General features: G+C 33.5%; 2 protein-coding genes across 2 annotated transcripts; both read left to right on the forward strand.

The window, feature by feature from the left end:
* The first annotated feature begins 7,205 nt into the window (after positions 1 to 7,205).
* LOC144422678 (uncharacterized) lies at positions 7,206 to 9,510 on the forward strand. The gene is made up of 5 exons (XM_078112377.1): positions 7,206 to 7,331; positions 7,674 to 7,957; positions 8,360 to 8,761; positions 8,836 to 8,888; positions 8,966 to 9,510. Exons 3-5 carry the CDS (start codon positions 8,587 to 8,589, stop codon positions 9,080 to 9,082), a joined length of 345 nt encoding a protein of 114 aa, XP_077968503.1. The 5' UTR covers positions 7,206 to 7,331; positions 7,674 to 7,957; positions 8,360 to 8,586; the 3' UTR covers positions 9,083 to 9,510.
* Positions 9,511 to 14,123: 4,613 nt separating this feature from the next.
* Positions 14,124 to 17,038, forward strand: LOC120344599 (UBX domain-containing protein 6-like). The gene has a single exon (XM_039413894.2). The coding sequence runs from the start codon at positions 14,200 to 14,202 to the stop codon at positions 15,490 to 15,492; it is 1,293 nt and encodes a 430-aa protein (XP_039269828.2). The 5' UTR covers positions 14,124 to 14,199; the 3' UTR covers positions 15,493 to 17,038.
* Positions 17,039 to 19,559: the final 2,521 nt, after the last annotated feature.

Here is a 19,559-nt window from a genome sequence, read left to right on the forward strand (position 1 = left end):
CCAGATTCCGTGGCCCTGGCACTTCCGATTCTGATTATTATTTCCTAATTTGCCGTGCCCGCGTTTAGGCATTATTTGTTAGTGCACCGTCTTTATCGTAGTTGCTGATTTTTGGTGCACACCTGTTGTACAGGATGGTGTATACAGATTATTCGCTCCACAAATGTTCCATCCACGGAATATTCCTACTGCAAGTGAGGAAGATTGAGACACTTTTTTTCTTTTGCATATTTCAAGTCATATATTCTGCACATTCATTTTACTTTGCGGGGCTAATGCCAAAAGAGGTAAATGTAGTATTTATTCATCGACTAAGAATTCCCTAGCGACACACATCTTGTCAGTAAAATGCGTTAAAAACGTCTGTTAAGTGTCCCACTGTACCCCATTTGTGGGGCACATTCAGACAGTCCCTGGGACACATTCAAAAAAAAACAAAAAACGACGGTGTAATTTTTAAAATAAAACCAGCATTTATATATTAACAAGTAAAATTTATAATTCCGGTAAAAGGCAAATTATTTACTTTTTCGAATCTATATCTGAAAAATATTTTTAAATCTAGAATATATTTCATATTGGGCCATGGGCCAAAAGGTACCTTAATATTACACAAAACATAACGCATCTCTATAGGCTTCTCTCTAAGCACATAATGGAGCAAACACTGTCAAAATGTGCCCAGTGGAGCATGTCCCACTGAACCCCGGCCCATTGTTCCCCATAGGAGACAAATATTTTTAGACAGTCCCACGTCGAGATTAGGAAGGCACATCAATATACCAACGTTATGAATATTTTACAGTGGACTATAGTTGAAAAATATCATACGATGGTTTGTCATGTTGGGGGCTAAAGTAGAAAAACAAAAAAACCTAAACGGTAAAATTTTAGTTTCAACATCCCAAAACCAATTTCATCCAATAACTTGCGTCACTCTACACGGCCGTTAGCCGTTTGGGGGAACGTTGTAACTCACCGAAGGGCGGATTCAAACATAGAAACCGCAGACCTGATTTCGGATATAGTATATGAGTGTAAGAACTGATTTTCCACTGTTCCCTATGTCCCACCTTCCCCTGTTTTGTTTTACAGTCTCATTAAAAAATCATTGAAGTAGTGGTTCTCAACCTGTGGTACGCGTACCACTAGTGGTACGCGGGAGCTTTTCAAGTGGTACGCGAGCAGATTTGAATTATTGCAACAACTAACCTTTCCGTTGGCTAAAATATGCCGGCTACGCTTTATCTTCCTTACTGTATGTATTCGCTGAACAGTGTTTATGGATGTTTCTCCAAGCATCAGTTTCTATGTTTATTTCCGTAACTATAAACAATCAGCAATAAGTCATTAATGACGCAACATGTAACAATTGCAATTTCTGCACTCAGCCGCTCTGACACTTCTGTCGCTCGAACAGATATTCAAGCATGGTTGCAAACATTGCCTCGTTTTTGTAGTTTTGAGTGATATTTGTCAGTTTTCAGTTGTGTTTCAAGAAAATAATAGTGAATTAATTAACTTATTTGTCATGATGTCTTCCGCGGGGCTTTACTTTAGTTGCAGTGATCGAAATTGAATCTCGCAAATGCTGCGATGGACAAGGCTAAACTTAGCTATATCAGTACCTGCAAACGGCACATGGTTGATTAATTTTAATAAAAAATTATGGTTTCAAACACGTAAACCAGTTTATATGCGCCAACACACCAAAAAACTTTCAGAATAAGCATAAAGTTTGCAATAGTAAAGTATTAGAGTAATTTTTCCGGCATGTCGGGGTAACTTCCATAGTTCTCAACCTTTTACTGACCGCGTACCACTTTATTGTTTTTTACTATGGCCGCGTACCACCGACAAAGCTCCTTTTTTGGCGTGGGGAGAAAGACACAAGAAACATGCTATATGTGTATTTTATAATGTAGCACTACATCCTTTGTGGCATAACACGCAAAACGAACAAAAACATGCCCATTCATTTAAGGTGGGCAATAGCGGGCGAGGGCTATCTCTAAAAAAAAGGACCGTGTGTGTGTGCGTGCGTGCATGGGTGCGTGTGTATGTATGTTTATTTGCCTCAAAAATGTAACATTAAATGCAAAATAATTAAACAGTAAAACAGAGACGGGATACTTGTTCAAGACCTTACTGGCCTAAGACACAGATGTGCGACATGCACCCCTACTAACAATCATAAGTAAATAGATATCGGTTTTCCTATTTTGTGTATTTAAATATCTCGTAATCATCTAATTTGTAATTTTGTTTTTGATAAATGAAAATATATAACATTGCCCGGAAATAAGCACTAGTGTTATTTGGTTATTGTAATAAAACCCAGTCTTATTTTCGGGGAATCACGGTATTACTGATGTTTAGTGGTAGCGGTCATACTTGAGAACCGCGGAGAGGTTAGAGTTGGGGCCATTGAGGTGTATATAACCTCAATGGTTGGGGCCCAACTCCGGCGTTGAAAAATGGGAGCTGAAAAAACTCCGGAGCTGGAGCCACAGTTTGAATAATGCGTTAGAATCGGAGCCACCGTGATGGCACCCAGACATGAAAGAAATAGCTATAATAGACAAGGCTAAACTTTCCAACCAAAAACACCAAAAATTTGCAATGGTAAAGTACTGTTTTGGAAGAAATTCCCAGGGGTGAAAGGTCGGGTAACATCTATAGACCGACGATGCATCATCGATACTTTTGCTTTTACCTTTATGGAGTCATCGATCGATAGCTGTGTGCAATGATAGGCCTACTTACGGTAACTCAACAGGATCCTGGCTCCGTGGTGGTGCAGGATAAAACAAAACATTGTGTGGACAGAGTTCAGGCAAGCTAAAACTAACACAGATGCAGTACCGGTACCGGTAATGTTTAACGATACGGTACATTTTGGCCGGGGATGCTTATTCCTGTACCGGTATTCGTTTGTTACCCGTATCATTCAGTCATTTGCATGTGTCAGTGTGTAGGAAATGTCGAGTCGACCTAACCTCAATTGCTAAAACGATTTTATATCGCATTGTCAGCATAGTACGGTACCGGTATTGCATGGAATAGGACTGTACGGTACCAGTACAGTTGTAGGACCTAGGTAAAGCTAGCGGCCACTTCCAGCGGACAGTTACCAATTTTTCCAAATTTGAACCCGCCATGTTCCACGACAGTTGTCGCGAATTCACTTAATTGCGGCTACATGGATGCAAAAAATTAGGTGATTCTCCCTTTTAGAAACTGACGACAGACCTGAAACATAATAAAAAACAAAAATGATTAAAACAACACATTTTTTCCTCGATAAAATGAATTATTGCTCAGAAGCTCATTTATCGACAAAATCTAAAATTTAACTGAGTTGAAGCGTAATTTATGCAAGAAATAATTTTTTCTCATCCAATTCATTAATACAGTGCATTTGGTGGACAAATATAAAATACATATTAAAATTTAAAAAAAATCCACCGTGCGGAAAGTAGAAAAATTCCCCCCAGTTTAAGAAAAAAATATAGGAAATCTCCAATTTAACTCAGTTAAAGCGTAATTTAGGTAAGAAGGAATTTTTTCTCATCCAATTCATTAATGCAATGTGTTTGGTGGACAAATATAAAATAGATATTAAAATTTAAAAAAAATCCACTGTGCGGAAAGTAGGGAAATTCCCCTCAATTTAATGAAAATATTTAGGAAATCGTCTATCCAACTCAGTTAAAGCATAATTTATGCAAGAAAGAATATTTTCTCATCCAATTCATTAATACAATATATTTGGTGGACAAATATAAAATACATATTAAAATTTAAAAAAAATCCACCGTGCGGAAAGTAGGGAAATTCCCCTCAATTTAGGAAAAAAATATAAGAAATTGTCAATTTGACTCAGTTAAAGCGTAATTTAGGTAAGAAGGAATTTTTTCTCATCCAATTCATTAATGCAGTGTGTTTGGTGGACAAATATAAAATAGATATCAAAATTTAAAAAAAATCCACCGTGCGGAAAGTAGGGAAATTCCCCTCAATTTAATGGAAAATTTAAGAAATCGTCTATTCAACTCAGTTAAAAAATAATTTATGCAAGAAAGAATATTTTCTCATCCAATTCATTAATACAGTGTATTTGGTGGACGAATATAAAATACATATTAAATTTAAAAAAATATCCACCGTGCGGAAAGTAGGGAATTCCCCCTCAATTAAAAAATATATATAAGAAATCGTCAATTTGACTCAGTTAAAGCGTAATTTAGGTAAGAAGGAATTTTTTCTCATCCAATTCATTAATGCAGTGTGTTTGGTGGACAAATATAAAATAGATATCAAAATTTAAAAAAAATCCACCGTGCGGAAAGTAGGGAAATTCCCCTCAATTTAATGAAAAAATTTAAGAAATCGTCTATTCAACTCAGTTAAAAAATAATTTATGCAAGAAAGAATATTTTCTCATCCAATTCATTAATACAGTGTATTTGGTGGACGAATATAAAATACATATTAAATTTAAAAAAATATCCACCGTGCGGAAAGTAGGGAATTCCCCCTCAATTAAAAAATATATATAAGAAATCGTCAATTTGACTCAGTTAAAGCGTAATTTAGGTAAGAAGGAATTTTTTCTCATCCAATTCATTAATGCAGTGTGTTTGGTGGACAAATATAAAATACATATTAAAAGTTAAAAAAAATCCACCATGCGGAAAGTAGGGAAATTCGGTACTCTCGAAATATGGACACAAAGATGACGCACAACCTGAATATAAAGGGTGTACCAGGATAGGTTCAGATTTAGAATCTAGATTGTACGCTTTTGGGAGCGCAGGGAATAACCCATTTATGCAAAAAATAATTTTTTCTCATCCAATTTATTAATACCGTGTATTTGGTGGACGAATATAAAATACATATTAAAATTTTAAAAAAATCCACCGTGCGGAAAGTAGGGAAATTCCCCCCAATTTGAAGAAAATATTTGAGAAATCGTCTATTTAACTCAGTTAAAGCGTAATTTATCCAAGAAAGAATATTTTCTCATTCAATTCATTAATACGGTGTATTTGGTGGACAAATATAAAATACATATTAAAATTTAAAAAAAATCCACCGTGCGGAAAGTAGGGAAATTCCCCTCAATTTAATGAAAATATTTAAGAAATCGTCTATCCAACTCAGTTAAAAAATAATTTATGCAAGAAAGAATATTTTCTCATCAAATTCATTAATACAATGTATTTGGTGGACAGATATAAAATACATATTGAAATTTAAAAAAAATCCACCCTGCGGAAAGTAGGGAAATTCCCCCCAATTTAATGGAAATATTTGAGAAATCGTCCATCCAACTCAGTTAAAAAATAATTTATGCAGGAAAGAATATTTTTTCATCAGATTCATTAATACAGTGTATTTGGTGGACGAATATAAAATTCATATTAAATTTAAAAAAATATCCACCGTGCGGAAAGTAGGGAATTCCCCCTCAATTAAAAAATATATATAAGAAATCGTCAATTTGACTCAGTTAAAGCGTAATTTAGGTAAGAAGGAATTTTTTCTCATCCAATTCATTAATGCAGTGTGTTTGGTGGACAAATATAAAATACATATTAAAAGTTAAAAAAAATCCACCATGCGGAAAGTAGGGAAATTCGGTACTCTCGAAATATGGACACAAAGATGACGCACAACCTGAATATAAAGGGTGTACCAGGATAGGTTCAGATTTAGAATCTAGATTGTACGCTTTTGGGAGCGCAGGGAATAACCCATTTATGCAAAAAATAATTTTTTCTCATCCAATTTATTAATACCGTGTATTTGGTGGACGAATATAAAATACATATTAAAATTTTAAAAAAATCCACCGTGCGGAAAGTAGGGAAATTCCCCCCAATTTGAAGAAAATATTTGAGAAATCGTCTATTTAACTCAGTTAAAGCGTAATTTATCCAAGAAAGAATATTTTCTCATTCAATTCATTAATACGGTGTATTTGGTGGACAAATATAAAATACATATTAAAATTTAAAAAAAATCCACCGTGCGGAAAGTAGGGAAATTCCCCTCAATTTAATGAAAATATTTAAGAAATCGTCTATCCAACTCAGTTAAAAAATAATTTATGCAAGAAAGAATATTTTCTCATCAAATTCATTAATACAATGTATTTGGTGGACAGATATAAAATACATATTGAAATTTAAAAAAAATCCACCCTGCGGAAAGTAGGGAAATTCCCCCCAATTTAATGGAAATATTTGAGAAATCGTCCATCCAACTCAGTTAAAAAATAATTTATGCAGGAAAGAATATTTTTTCATCAGATTCATTAATACAGTGTATTTGGTGGACGAATATAAAATTCATATTAAAATTTAAAAAAAATCCACCGTGCGGAAAGTGGGGAAATTCCCCCCAATTTAATGGAAATATTTAAGAAATCGTCTATCCAACTCAGTTAAAGCATAATTTATGCAAGAAAGAATATTTTCTCATCAAATTCATTAATACAATGTATTTGGTGGACAGATATAAAATACATATTAAAATTTAAAAAAAATCCACCGTGCGGAAAGTAGGGAAATCCCCCCTAATTTAATGGAAATATTTAAGAAATCGTCTATCCAACTCAGTTAAAAAATAATTTATGCAGGAAAGAATATTTTCTCATCCAATTCATTAATGCAGTGTGTTTGGTGGACAAATATAAAATACATATTAAAATTTAAAAAAAATCCACCGTGCGGAAAGTAGGGAATTACCCCTCAATTAAAAAATATATATAAGAAATCGTAAATTTGACTCAGTTAAAGCGTAATTTAGGTAAGAAGGAATTTTTTCTCATCCAATTCATTAATGCAGTGTGTTTGGTGGACAAATATAAAATAGATATCAAAAGTTAAAAAAAATCCACCATGCGGAAAGTAGGGAAATTCGGTACTCTCGAAATATGGACACAAAGATGACGCACAACCTGAATATAAAAGGTGTACCAGGATAGGTTCAGATTTAGAATCTAGATTGTACGCTTTTGGGAGCGCAGGAAATAAATGACCGTCTCACTGCTACTGTTCCCGACAGACAACTCAGTAACAATTCTACCTCTACATGATTCCAAATGGGATATAAAAGTATAATTTATTCAATCACAAGCAATTAAATAATTTTTATAATTCGTTTGTAACTGTTCTCAAATTTTTTGATCGGCACATACTTTCAGACTATTATTTACTCCTTTCAACTGATGACAAAGAATCGCCGTGATGTTTACGTTATGGATAGTTATATTGCTGGTTGTGTTTTTCACCAACATGCATCACCATCTAATGACTGATGTAAGTCAATCTTTCAATCTTTGATGTTTTTAATTTTTCAGGCGGATAGGAAACAACCAATAAATATATCCGAGGCTCGAGAACCCCGGTGTAATTGATATGTATAAGTTGATTTCATGATTACTTTTGTTACAAAAATATGAAAAAAACAATTTGACGCCGAACACCTCGGATTTGAATGTAAAACTGCTGGAATATACTTGCGGAACTATGATCGAAAACCATTGGTATAAACAAAATTAGGGTTGGAAAATCGACATTGTTTTTTTATCTAAAAAGTCCATATTCATCTTTCCTACAACACTTTAATATCATACTTATATCATCTCATTTGTTTTACAGTTAAATTTAGGAAACTATAGCGTGATTGTTTCTGCGTGCAGGATAAATGGAAATCACTGGGTTCTTTTGCTGAGGATGAAGTTTTGTTTTGAAATTTTAATAATATTCAATAAATAAGAAATTGTTGTGGCAAAATTACATATTGCCTTTTTGTATTTGATTCTTCATTTTGATTCGAACAAAATATCTTTGCAATTCATTGACACAACGAGAAATAATTTCTACTTTCTGAATCCGTATGGAAGTTCAATTGAAGAGACCACTCACGCATGTAAAAATTATAAGTGAGTTCAATTCCTGAAATACATCTTATCGTTAGCCATTTCAACTACAAGCTAAAGTAGAAACTCAATAAACCTTTACTTCACTGTTGCCAGATCGCTTTCAAATCCTGGAGTGGATTTTTTAAAATTATCTTCTTTACAGTTATCCAGTCCTTTATTTTTAATATTCTATTTCTCTTGTTGAAAGTATTCGGCTGCTTTCGTAAAAACGTGTCCTGTTCTTACAAGTAATATATGAACTACATAATCACATTGTACCAGTAACAAACTGTATTTACAATTGGAATGACATTGACAATTGTGAATGACATTGAAATTGAATGAAAAGTATTGATTTTTAAAAATGAAGTTACATGAAAAGTATATTAGTAAAACTGAATTTACACACGTTACAACACACAGAAACTGGATGAATTTACGAAAAGAATGCGATAACTGGACACCAACGGTTACTGAACATCCCATTCAGAGGGATGGATCCAGTTGTGGAATTTACGTGATAAAGGTATATAGGAAGTCATACAAATTTAATTATCCATACATCAGTATATGTTCTTTGTCAATTTATTCACAAGAAATTGTTCCATAAGAATTGATTAATTTATTTTCATATACCAAACAACATTCTCATGATTTTCTTCACACTATTTTGCGTTATTTTGAAACAACTTATTTTGTCTATTGGTTCTTTGGCATATATTCGATTGCAGTTCGCTTGGATGATGCTGGAAACTAAAAGCATCCATGTTGTTTCACCAATCGATGAAAGGGCGAAAATTGCCAGTTGGGTGATTCAGAATTCCGGTATGACGAAATGAATATTTGATATTTAGATAATTATCTAAACATTACGCAGTTAAAAAATACATTTTTGACAGACTGCGTGGAGACGTACTGCAGTTTTTGTGGGGAGACGGGAGAAGCAGAATGGGTAAGTAACCTAATAGGTGTTCAATAAACATGCAATATATAATTTTATATTCATGTTATTTTGACTTTTTTTTAAAGATTGGCTGTGATGTGTCTCCACGCTGGTTTCATGCTGGATGCTACAACGGAGATATTGGAAACTTTGGAAATGTCCAGCATACGAGGCCGGTTGGCATTAAAACGCATTTGATGTAAAAATAAGTTTCAAAGGGTTGCCACTTGACACTAACAAGTAGATCAAATGGCCATTTCCCGTTAACCTGTCCATTGAGTACAGAGCCATGAATATACAGTAGAAGCGCTACCCACGAAATTAATTCGTTCCGAAGACCCGTCGTATTACATAAGGCGTTTTACCTATGTAAATGCCCTAATCCGTTTTAAGTCCACGTAAAACTCGGACATCATTTTCGTATAAATTATATTAATGCTTAAAATCCAACAACTACATGTTAGAATTAGATTACAGCATAATAAATAAACAAAGAACATACGGAAAGAAGGAAGAACATAGTAATAACGAATAAAAACTAAGAACGGTATGCTTATGTACCTTTGTTTACCATCGTCATAATCAAATGATTGATTCCCAAATTACCGTCCGCCACTGATGGAGAATTAAGACCTGAAAACTTGTTTTATTTTTTAAGTCGGTTTTTACTTGATTTGAGTCGGCGCTAATCTTTCATGTCTGGTGTTATTATTTTAATTTTGCTTATTGATATCGCCAACTTAAAGTGAACGATATTTTCATCAACGACGTCGGGATAATGATAAAATCCGCGTTAGATATTAAATAACATTTAAAGGTCATTTTATAAACTCTTAATTGTAAGAAATGAAAAAAATTCCTGTTATGTTCGGTCACTATCGAAATTGAGGGTGAAAACAATTAATTGCGACACAATTTGCTTTCAGATTTATTGGAATAGACGATAATAATTGTGAATATTGTGTAATAATTGTAATTGCGCTTTTTGAATTTCTTTCATGCTGGCCATAATTTAGTGCCACGACGCGCACGGCTGATTTCAATTGCGATAAAAAATAGAATGGCTGCGAATATTTTTTTTTAAATCGAAAGTTTGACGGCGCTAGGAAATGTGCGTCATATTCGGTATTCTCAAAAACACCAAAAAAACGATATTCGAAGGTCGCAATATTCAAATATTAGGTTTGTATTGAACATCCCTGCATTAAATTAATCTAAAATGAACAAATATCACTATGCAAGTTTTCGGAAAAGAATTGTTGGATTTTTCGTATCTAGAGCCTTTCGTACGGAGAGTTTCTACTGTATACAAGTTTTTCGTGATATTTTTTGCTTCCATTTTTTTTGTGATTGGCGAATAAAAAACGATTGGTTGATTGATTCATGTGAAAACTTCATTTGGGAATTGAAAGTTTCTTCATACGTTTACAGTGATCGTAGCGGCTGCTATCGATCGTATCGTCGTTTCTTCCAACGTCTTAGTACGGTGTGCCATACTTCCTTTAGCTCTTTAATACAGTTTCCCAGTCTTTCAAATTCTGAGATATTTTTTAACAACAGCATTAAACGGTTCGGCGACATACATATTCGACATAACAAATGAAGCGCCATAAGTGTCAAATCGTTACTAATCTTGATGACGCCACCTCATCTGTTAAGGTTGACAATACTATTCTGATTTAGGCTGCTGATGTACTGGGTTAAGGCTGCACGTTCACCGAAGGTGACCCAAAGATACCAGCATAAGTTACTACTGAGGTTTTACGGAAGGTAGTGCTATATGGAGTGAGAGGGGGTGTTACGAGGTTGTAGTGTAAACCAATAAAATGAAATATGACAAGATTTCGCTTTAATTTATATAAATTTACGATTCCGTTGATTTTAACATAAGTTAGGGGAATTTCCCAACTTTCCGCACGGTGGAATATTTTTAAAATTTAATATTCGTTTTATATATCACCATCAAATACACTGTATTAATGAACTGGATGAGAAAATATTCTTTCTTGGATAAATTACGCTTTAACTGAGTTAAATAGACGATTTCTTAAATATTTTCATTAAATTGAGGGGAATTTCCCTACTTTCCGCACGGTGGATTTTTTTTAAAGTTTAATATGTATTTTATATTTGTCCACCAAATACACTGTATTAATGAATTGGATGAGAAAATATTCTTTCTTGCATAAATTATTTTTTAACTGAGTTGGATAGACGATTTCTTAAATATTTTCATTAAATTGAGGGGAATTTCCCTACTTTCCGCACGGTGGATTTTTTTTAAATTTTAATATGTATTTTATATTTGTCCACCAAATATACCGTATTATTGAATTGGATGAGAAAATATTCTTTCTTGGATAAATTACGCTTTAACTGAGTTAAATAGACGATTTCTCAAATATTTTCATCAAATTGGGGGGAATTTCCCTACTTTCCGCACGGTGTATTTTTTTTAAATTTTAATATGTATTTTATATTCGTCCACCAAATACACTGTATTAATGAATTGGATGAGAAAATATTCTTTCCTGCATAAATTATTTTTTAACTGAGTTGGATGGACGATTTCTCAAATATTTCCATTAAATTGGGGGGAATTTCCCTACTTTCCGCACGGTGGATTTTTTTTAAATTTTAATATGTATTTTATATCTGTCCACCAAATACATTGTATTAATGAACTTGATGAGAAAATATTTTTTCCTGCATAAATAATGCTTTAACTGAGTTGGAAAGACGATTTCTTAAATATTTCCATTAAATTGGGGGGAATTTCCCCACTTTCCGCACGGTGGATTTTTTTCAAATTTTAATATGTATTTTATATTCGTCCACCAAATACACTGTATCAATAAATTGGATGAGAAAAAATTAATTTTTGCATAAATGGGTTATTCCCTGCGCTCCCAAAAGCGTACAATCTAGATTCTAAATCTGAACCTATCCTGGTACACCTTTTATTTTCAGGTTGTGCGTCATCTTTGTGTCCATATTTCGAGAGTACCGAATTTCGCTACTTTCCGCATGGTGGATTTTTTTTTAACTTTTATTATGTATTTTATGTTTGTCCACCAAACACACTGCATTAATGGATTGGATGAGAAAAAATTCCTTCTTACCTAAATTACGCGTTAACTGAGTCAAATTGACGATTTCTTATATATTTTTTTTAATTGAGGGGGAATTCCCTACTTTCCGCACGGTGGATTTTTTTTAAATTTTAATATGTATTTTATATTTGTCCACCAAACACACTGCATTAATGAATTGGATGAGAAAAAATTCCTTCTTACCTAAATTACGCTTTAATTGAGTTAAATTGCCGATTTCTTATATTTTTTTCTTCAATTGGGGGGAATTTCCCTACTTTCCGCACGGTGGATTTTTTTTAAATTATAATATGTATTTTATATTTGTCCACCAAAAACACTGCATTAATGAATTGGATGAGAAAAAACTCCTTCTTACCTAAATTACGCTTTAACTGAGTCAAATTGACAATTTCTTATATTTTTTTCTTCAATTGAGGGGAATTTCCCTACTTTCCGCACGGTGGATTTTTTTCAAATTTTAATATGTATTTTATATTTGTCCACCAAATACACTGTATCAATGAATTGGATGAGAAAATATTTTTTCTTGCATAAATTATTTTTTAACTGAGTTGGATAGACGATTTCTTAAATATTTTCATCAAATTGAGGGGAATTTCCCTACTTTCCGCACGGTGGATTTTTTTTAAATTTTAATATGTATTTTATATTTGTCCACCAAATACACCGTATTAATGAATTGGATGAGAAAATATTCTTTCTTGAATAAATTATTTTTTAACTGAGTTGGATAGACGATTTCTTAAATTTTTTCATTAAATTGAGGGGAATTTCCCTACTTTCCGCACGGTGGATTTTTTTTAAATTTTGATATCTATTTTATATTTGTCCACCAAACACACTGCATTAATGAATTGGATGAGAAAAAATTCCTTCTTACCTAAATTACGCTTTAACTGAGTCAAATTGACGATTTCTTATATTTTTTTCTTCAATTGAGGGGAATTTCCCTACTTTCCGCACGGTGGATTTTTTTTAAATTTCAATATGTATTTTATATTTGTCCACCAAATATATTGTATAAATGAATTGGATGAGAAAATATTCTTTCTTGCATAAATTATGCTTTAACTGAGTTGGATAGACGATTTCTTAAATATTTTCATTAAATTGAGGGGAATTTCCCTACTTTCCGCACGGTGGATTTTTTTTAAATTTCGATATCTATTTTATATTTGTCCACCAAACACATTGCATCAATGAATTGGATGAGAAAAAATTCCTTCTCACCTAAATTATGCTTTAACTGAGTTAAATTAGAGATTTCCTATATTTTTTTCTTAAACTGGGGGGAATTTTTCTACTTTCCGCAAGGTGGATTTTTTTAAAATTTTAATATGTATTTTATATTTGTCCACCAAATTCACTGTATTAATGAATTGGATGAGAAAATATTATTTCCTGCATAAATGACGCTTTAACTGAGTTATATTGACAATTTCTTAAAAATTTTCCTTCAATTGGGGGGTATTTCCCAACTTTCCGCATAGTGGAATTGTTTTAAAATTTAATATATGTTTTATATATCTTCATCAAATTCACTGTATTAATGAATTGGATGAGAAAAAATTATTTCTTGCATAAATTACGCTTCAACTCAGTTGAATTTTAGATTTTGTCGATAAATGAGCTTCTGAGCAATAATTCATTTTATCGAGGAAAAAATGTGTTGTTTCAATCATTTTTGTTTTTTATTATGTTTCAGGTCTGTTGTCAGTTTCTAAAAGGGAGAATCACCTAATTTTTTTGCATCCATGTAGCCTCAATTAAGTGAATTCGCGACAACGCGAATTCGTGGAACATGGCGGGTTCAAATTTGGAAAAATTGGTAACTGTCCGCTGTAAGTGGCCGCTAGCTTTACCTAGGTAGTTGTAGGAACATGTGAAAAGATAATCCTGTAAGGATGGTAGGATGGTGTGTTTATGCATTATGCTCAGGGACTCTTCTGACCTTACATCCTTAAAGCCTTTAGACGGTAATAAGAAAAAACTTCCAGAAATAAAGAAATCTTTATTCATAATCTAAGTTAGCACTTTCTGAACACAGTAATCATATCATCTTTTCCACACAAAGTGCTAAATAAAATTGTGAAGAGGGAAAAGATATTAAATTGAATGATTTACATACATTTTGTGATGGCTTTAATGATGATGTTTAAACTTTCTCTGCTACAGTTTTCTGTTGAACTAGGCCTATAGGAACCATGAAAAAATTTTTCCAGAAAGTCAAACTGGAAACTAAATTTCGAAGTGCAGGAGAGGGTCATAAACTTACTGACGAGTCAGGCCATGGGGTGCAGGAAAGTTCGAGATCTACACAACCTGTTCCTGTACGAGCAAATCCTATGTCAGAATCTCAAGCTAATGCAGCTATTGCGGCAATTGAAAGAAATGAAAAATGTAAGCAAACGACATCTACATCATCGTCAAAAATAATAAAAAGATTGGCAAAAGAAGCTGCGAGAGCTTCTGAAGATAATAAAGTGCCCAAGTCTGAACCTCTCAATGCTGATGCAGCAGAAGATTTTGTACCTGAACAATACTCAGTTGAAGGTGTTAAATTTATTTCTGCCTTATCTGGAGAGATCATGCAAGAAAAAGAACTTAATGCACATTACAAAGAAAGTTTCTTACTGAAGCTAGGTTCAGATGAAGCCATTGATGCTTCGTGTAGTATGATACGGACATTGAATAAAGATAAATCGAAGATTGAAATTGCAGTAAAAACCATAAGCAAATATATTGACAACATCATTGCAAATCCTGATGAGGAGAAATACAGAAAAATAAGGAAAGAAAATAAAGCATTTTCAGAAAGAGTTGCTCCTTTGGATGGAACAGAAGAGTTCTTAAATGCAGTCGGCTTCAAATTGACAATGGTGTCATCAGATGAAAAAGAAGAATTATATTTTGTACTGCCCAATGATATTAACATTGAAAATCTTAAATATGCAAAAGATTGTTTATTGGCTTCACAGCCACTCATAACAAAACTCCACAGAGACATGAAAATTTTTCAACCTTCTGATCGGTCTCTCACTTTCAATCTACCTAACTCGTTTTACAATTTAACATTGGAAGAAGTTCGGAGAGAACAGGGACTAAAAACAGAAGAGATTGAACTTAGTAAACAATTACGAACAAAACAAATGCGCGAAAAATCAAGGCAGACTAGAAAATATATTTATGCTTTGATTAGAATTCGGTTTCCTGAAGGGTACATTTTACAAGGAACGTTTGCAGTGAACGAAAAATTTGCTGAGGTGAGGGCATTCATAAGTGAGAATATAAATGTTGATTGGGCACCTTATACTTTAAAAACATCAACAGGGCAAACAATTGATCAGGATCACGAAACACTGTCTGCGCTTCAGCTCATACCATCTGTTATCTTGAATTTGAGTTGGATTGCAGAAGTACAGGCTCAATTGAATGAACAAGGTGTTACACTTTCTCTAAAAGATGAGGTTTTACAAAAACAGGAAGAATTGAACTGACAATTGTCATTCGGGTGAGAAAATTTCTCGATAAAATTTATATTTCACCATGCAAGTGGAAGCCTAATTTGACATCATGTGAATGTATTATTCGAGCTCAAATTGACACCATTCAATTTTGTATTTTTGTTTGGCATGATTAGCTTATTTTTAAAAGCAAGCATTAAAAAAGCATGTAGGGTGTTTACTTTTGTTTCATATTGTCTCTGTCAGTGTATGATTCATTGTGTTCTTATTATGCGAAGGTTGTTATCACTTATCAGATTACAGAATATGACAATTGGTCAATATTGTAATCCACTTACGGTACTTTAAATATAAAGTGGTCAACTACTTGTTCAAGAGCGTCAAATTTGCTAACAATAAAACACTTGCAATTGATGTCAGTGACATGGATATCATGAGCTAGATCTTAGGACAATAAATACCTGTTGAAAATTTATATGGATATTCATATAGCTCATGGTATTCCAATTGAATTGGTAATGTAATTTTTTTTGTAGCAATAACCTGTTTCGATGTCAAAATATGAAATTAAAGCATAGCAAATCACAGTGTGCCATTTTATCTCATTTTTATTCATAAAAAGTTTGAATATTGATAGATAGATATAATATTGTTACCCTGAAATGAGGATAAGAATGCTATCATATTTCTCTGCATTGACAACGCCTATCTAATATTTAGGCAACAGGCAGTCGAATATCTATTGAGTGTGGTATTCACTGTAGTTATATGAATTCTCAGGCCCATGATTTCATCTCGTAGGTAAAATGGTTGATACATTTTCCAGTCACTTGTGTAAGTGAGGAGACCATTTTGTAATATATCAATTAGCACTTTTAATTTTGAAATATGTGTTCTCACACATTTTTAGTCAGAAGTAAAAAACACCACAACAATTGTGTTGAGTTATCCTGAATATATTTAAACTTATATAATAATTCCGATATATTTATGAATTGTTCATTTTTAAAGTATTTATTGCAGTAATGATTTATGTAATAATGCCAATAATTGCCAGTGTTAATTTGTTGTTTCTCTCTCATGTTATTGTGCTTGAAATCGCATTTAGAATTAGTTGAAAATGTCATGTGGAGAACGGAAGGCAAAGCTTACCAACATGAACCGAAGTCTGTGAGGATGAGGAAGGGAAGAACAATCTAAGCAGCTCTTATGATTTTTTATTTGCTGAATAATTACGGCTGAATAGTCGATAAATATCAAATTTATTTTTTATCTCATTATTTATCTCGTTTAAAACTTGGCCCTGATCACCACACCCGTTGAAATCAGTTTTGGAGTGCAGCAACTACGTCTAGCTATGATGCCTCACCTTTAGTCCGTTTTTTTTTTATGTGCGCAAAGCCAGCTCGCATATCGAAATGATTAAATTTGAATATAGAATACAACTTCTCTTCGCTGTAAATAAATGTAAACATCACAAAGTAAATGCGACGTGCTAAGAAAAGTTTGGGGACCTGCAATATATCTTGCTTGTATAGTTTAATATATTTCGTGTGTCGAAATAATTGAAGCAACTCTGTCATACTGACTTATTGAGAGCGATGGCCAGGTTAAGAAAGAAGGTAATTAGTTATCGTCATTTTTCAAAATTTAGCTCTAGTAGGGTCGCGAACCCAAAACTCGAACGTGAAACCGTAGGCGCCGGGGGAGTTTACGGATCAGAGTTTGGTACGGATAAAATCGATTCGCCCTTCGTAACCAATGGACCAATCGATTTTTAGTTCGGAAGTATTTGCCGGAAAGCTATAACGGTACTATTACGATTTTTCGAATTTGATCCGATATTTAATTTACGGGAATACTCTTTTGTTCCATCGAATGTGTTTTCAAGATGTGCGCTAAGACAGGCCCACATATCGAAATGATTAAATTTGATTTTCAGGTCAGAAATATTTGCCGGAAGGCTATTATTGTACTTGTGATTTTTCAAATTTGATCCGATATTTAATTTATTGGAATACTGTTCTGTTCCATCGAATGTGATCGCCTCCTTGACTGTTTTTGGATTTCCATTTCGGTAGGCACCTCAGTTGTTCCCCGTAACTTTTCTCATAAAAAGCCTCGTCTGAACCTGAGCAAATGGGCGTGACCTTGCATTGAACGAATTTTCTCGTAGAAAATTCCCAACCATTCGAAAATGACTCCAGGCTCCTTTCTGGTTTAAGAAAATTATGACTCCGACCTCCAAGAAAACCTAACTTGTTTTATTGCCTTTTGAAATGTTTGGTCGAATTGATGCTTCACGAGTTTCTGCCGAAAATTTGACTTCGATTGACATCATTCTCATATTTCATCAAATTTTACATGACACCAACAATCTTTACGTGACCAATCACGCGTAAAATCGTCCCATTGACCCCATCAATCAAATATTTCACGACGAAGCCATTTCGTGTCCTACAACTAAGGAACAAAAACTTTTTAGTTTTCATCATCATTACCAAGATTAATTGTTCTCAGGATGTCATACACTCACAGGGATTCAAATATTTATCAGACAGACGAACTTATTTAATTAAACAGTATAGCAGCAAAAGCTTGATTCAACATGATGAAAATACAAAGATACTCGGAAAGCAGTCTGTGGCCAATAAACTCCTACAGGCGTATTGCCAGGGCTGTCAATCTAAATTTAAAAAATAATTGACCAAACATTTCAATGAAAAAATAACGAAAATTGTAATATAAAGAAAAATAATTCCTATATCAATACGGTTTTTGGAATATAAGTAGAGTAACATATCGCCACGCTAATAACTGAATTGCGTAAGTCATTTTTAGCAGTTTTGAGAAAAACTTAAAAAACTTCCTAATGATATTGTTATGCCATTGTGAGTCAATAATTTGCCATGGTTCAATTTTTTGATCGTAGCCGGATTTAAATTAATTTGTATGACGCAGTTAAGTGACGTCATATTGGCGCACTGTGACTTAGGCAGAAATGTGTCTATGACTTGGGGACATACGCAATTTTGCAACTTTACTATATGCACCAGTCCTGAAAACTAAACATTTCAAAAACGAATGTAATTCTCAGTATTCACGATGTCTAATCCCCCAAAAAGCTAATCAGTTTCAATTACATTATATTTTATGTTTGATAATATATATTTCATCAATATATCACGTTCTGCACACCCACCGAAATAAGACTAAGATTAAATATAAAGAACAAGAGAACTACGCCCAAATATATGGACACGTCTGTTCGCAGTACAGTACGGTTTACCTTACCGTCAGATCACAGTCTACAAATATATTCACACCAACGAAGCAGTACAGTCGGACACAAAATGGCGTCCGATATTCGCAGAACGTTTAATGACGTCATAGCAAACAAAACAAATCTCACAGAACTGACAGAAATATTTAAAATGAATAAAATTAATAGCCTTCTGGGGAAAAATTTTATCTTCAACCACTGAAAATTTCAAAGCAATTGGTCCAGTATTCAAAGAGAAAAGCGATATTTTTAAAAATGATGGAGACAAATAATAACAATAACAACAAAATTTTGAAACGATCGTTATGTCCACTACGTGTCCAATAAAACAGCAATACCTCCAATATAAAAGCCAATCAAGGACTTGGACAGTGAATATCACAAGTGCACGCCTTCCTATGGACCTTTCCCCGACCTTTGACCCCTGGAAAATTCTTCCTATACTTTACCATTGCAAAATTTTTGGGGCTATTTTAAGAGTGCTTTTGCCAGTTGGCGCCTGTAAAATGGGGTATGTGTTTCAAACCATCATTATGATTCATCGCATACAACAATCTGTTTTTTAAAAGTACCGGTAAAGAATTTCACGTACAGCTATTTCTACACTAATTTTTTATTACTGCAATTAAATTAAAACTCCTAGGAAGACTCCTAGGAAGACACGAAGTAAACAAGGAAGTCGATGCTCGGGGAAAGGTTCATACTGTAGTATAAATTCAAATTAATACGCGCTAAGCTAGAATCTGATTTGCAAAAACTTGAAAATACTTCGCCGAGGGTATTTTGCCTTTGTGACGTCACAATAGTTCTGCGGTAA

This window comes from Styela clava, chromosome 5 (genome assembly GCF_964204865.1).
Source record: "Styela clava chromosome 5, kaStyClav1.hap1.2, whole genome shotgun sequence".
NCBI lineage: Eukaryota > Metazoa > Chordata > Ascidiacea > Stolidobranchia > Styelidae > Styela > Styela clava.

Excerpts from the sequence above, each read along its gene's own strand:
- LOC144422678 (XM_078112377.1), top strand. The coding sequence starts at position 8,587 with ATGATTTTCTTCACACTATTTTGCGTTATTTTGAAACAACTTATTTTG. Across the intron at positions 8,762-8,835 it reads TTGGGTGATTCAGAATTCCG|ACTGCGTGGAGACGTACTGC; the intron begins GTATGACGAAAT and ends CATTTTTGACAG. Across the intron at positions 8,889-8,965 it reads AGACGGGAGAAGCAGAATGG|ATTGGCTGTGATGTGTCTCC; the intron begins GTAAGTAACCTA and ends TTTTTTTTAAAG.
- LOC120344599 (XM_039413894.2), top strand. The coding sequence starts at position 14,200 with ATGAAAAAATTTTTCCAGAAAGTCAAACTGGAAACTAAATTTCGAAGT.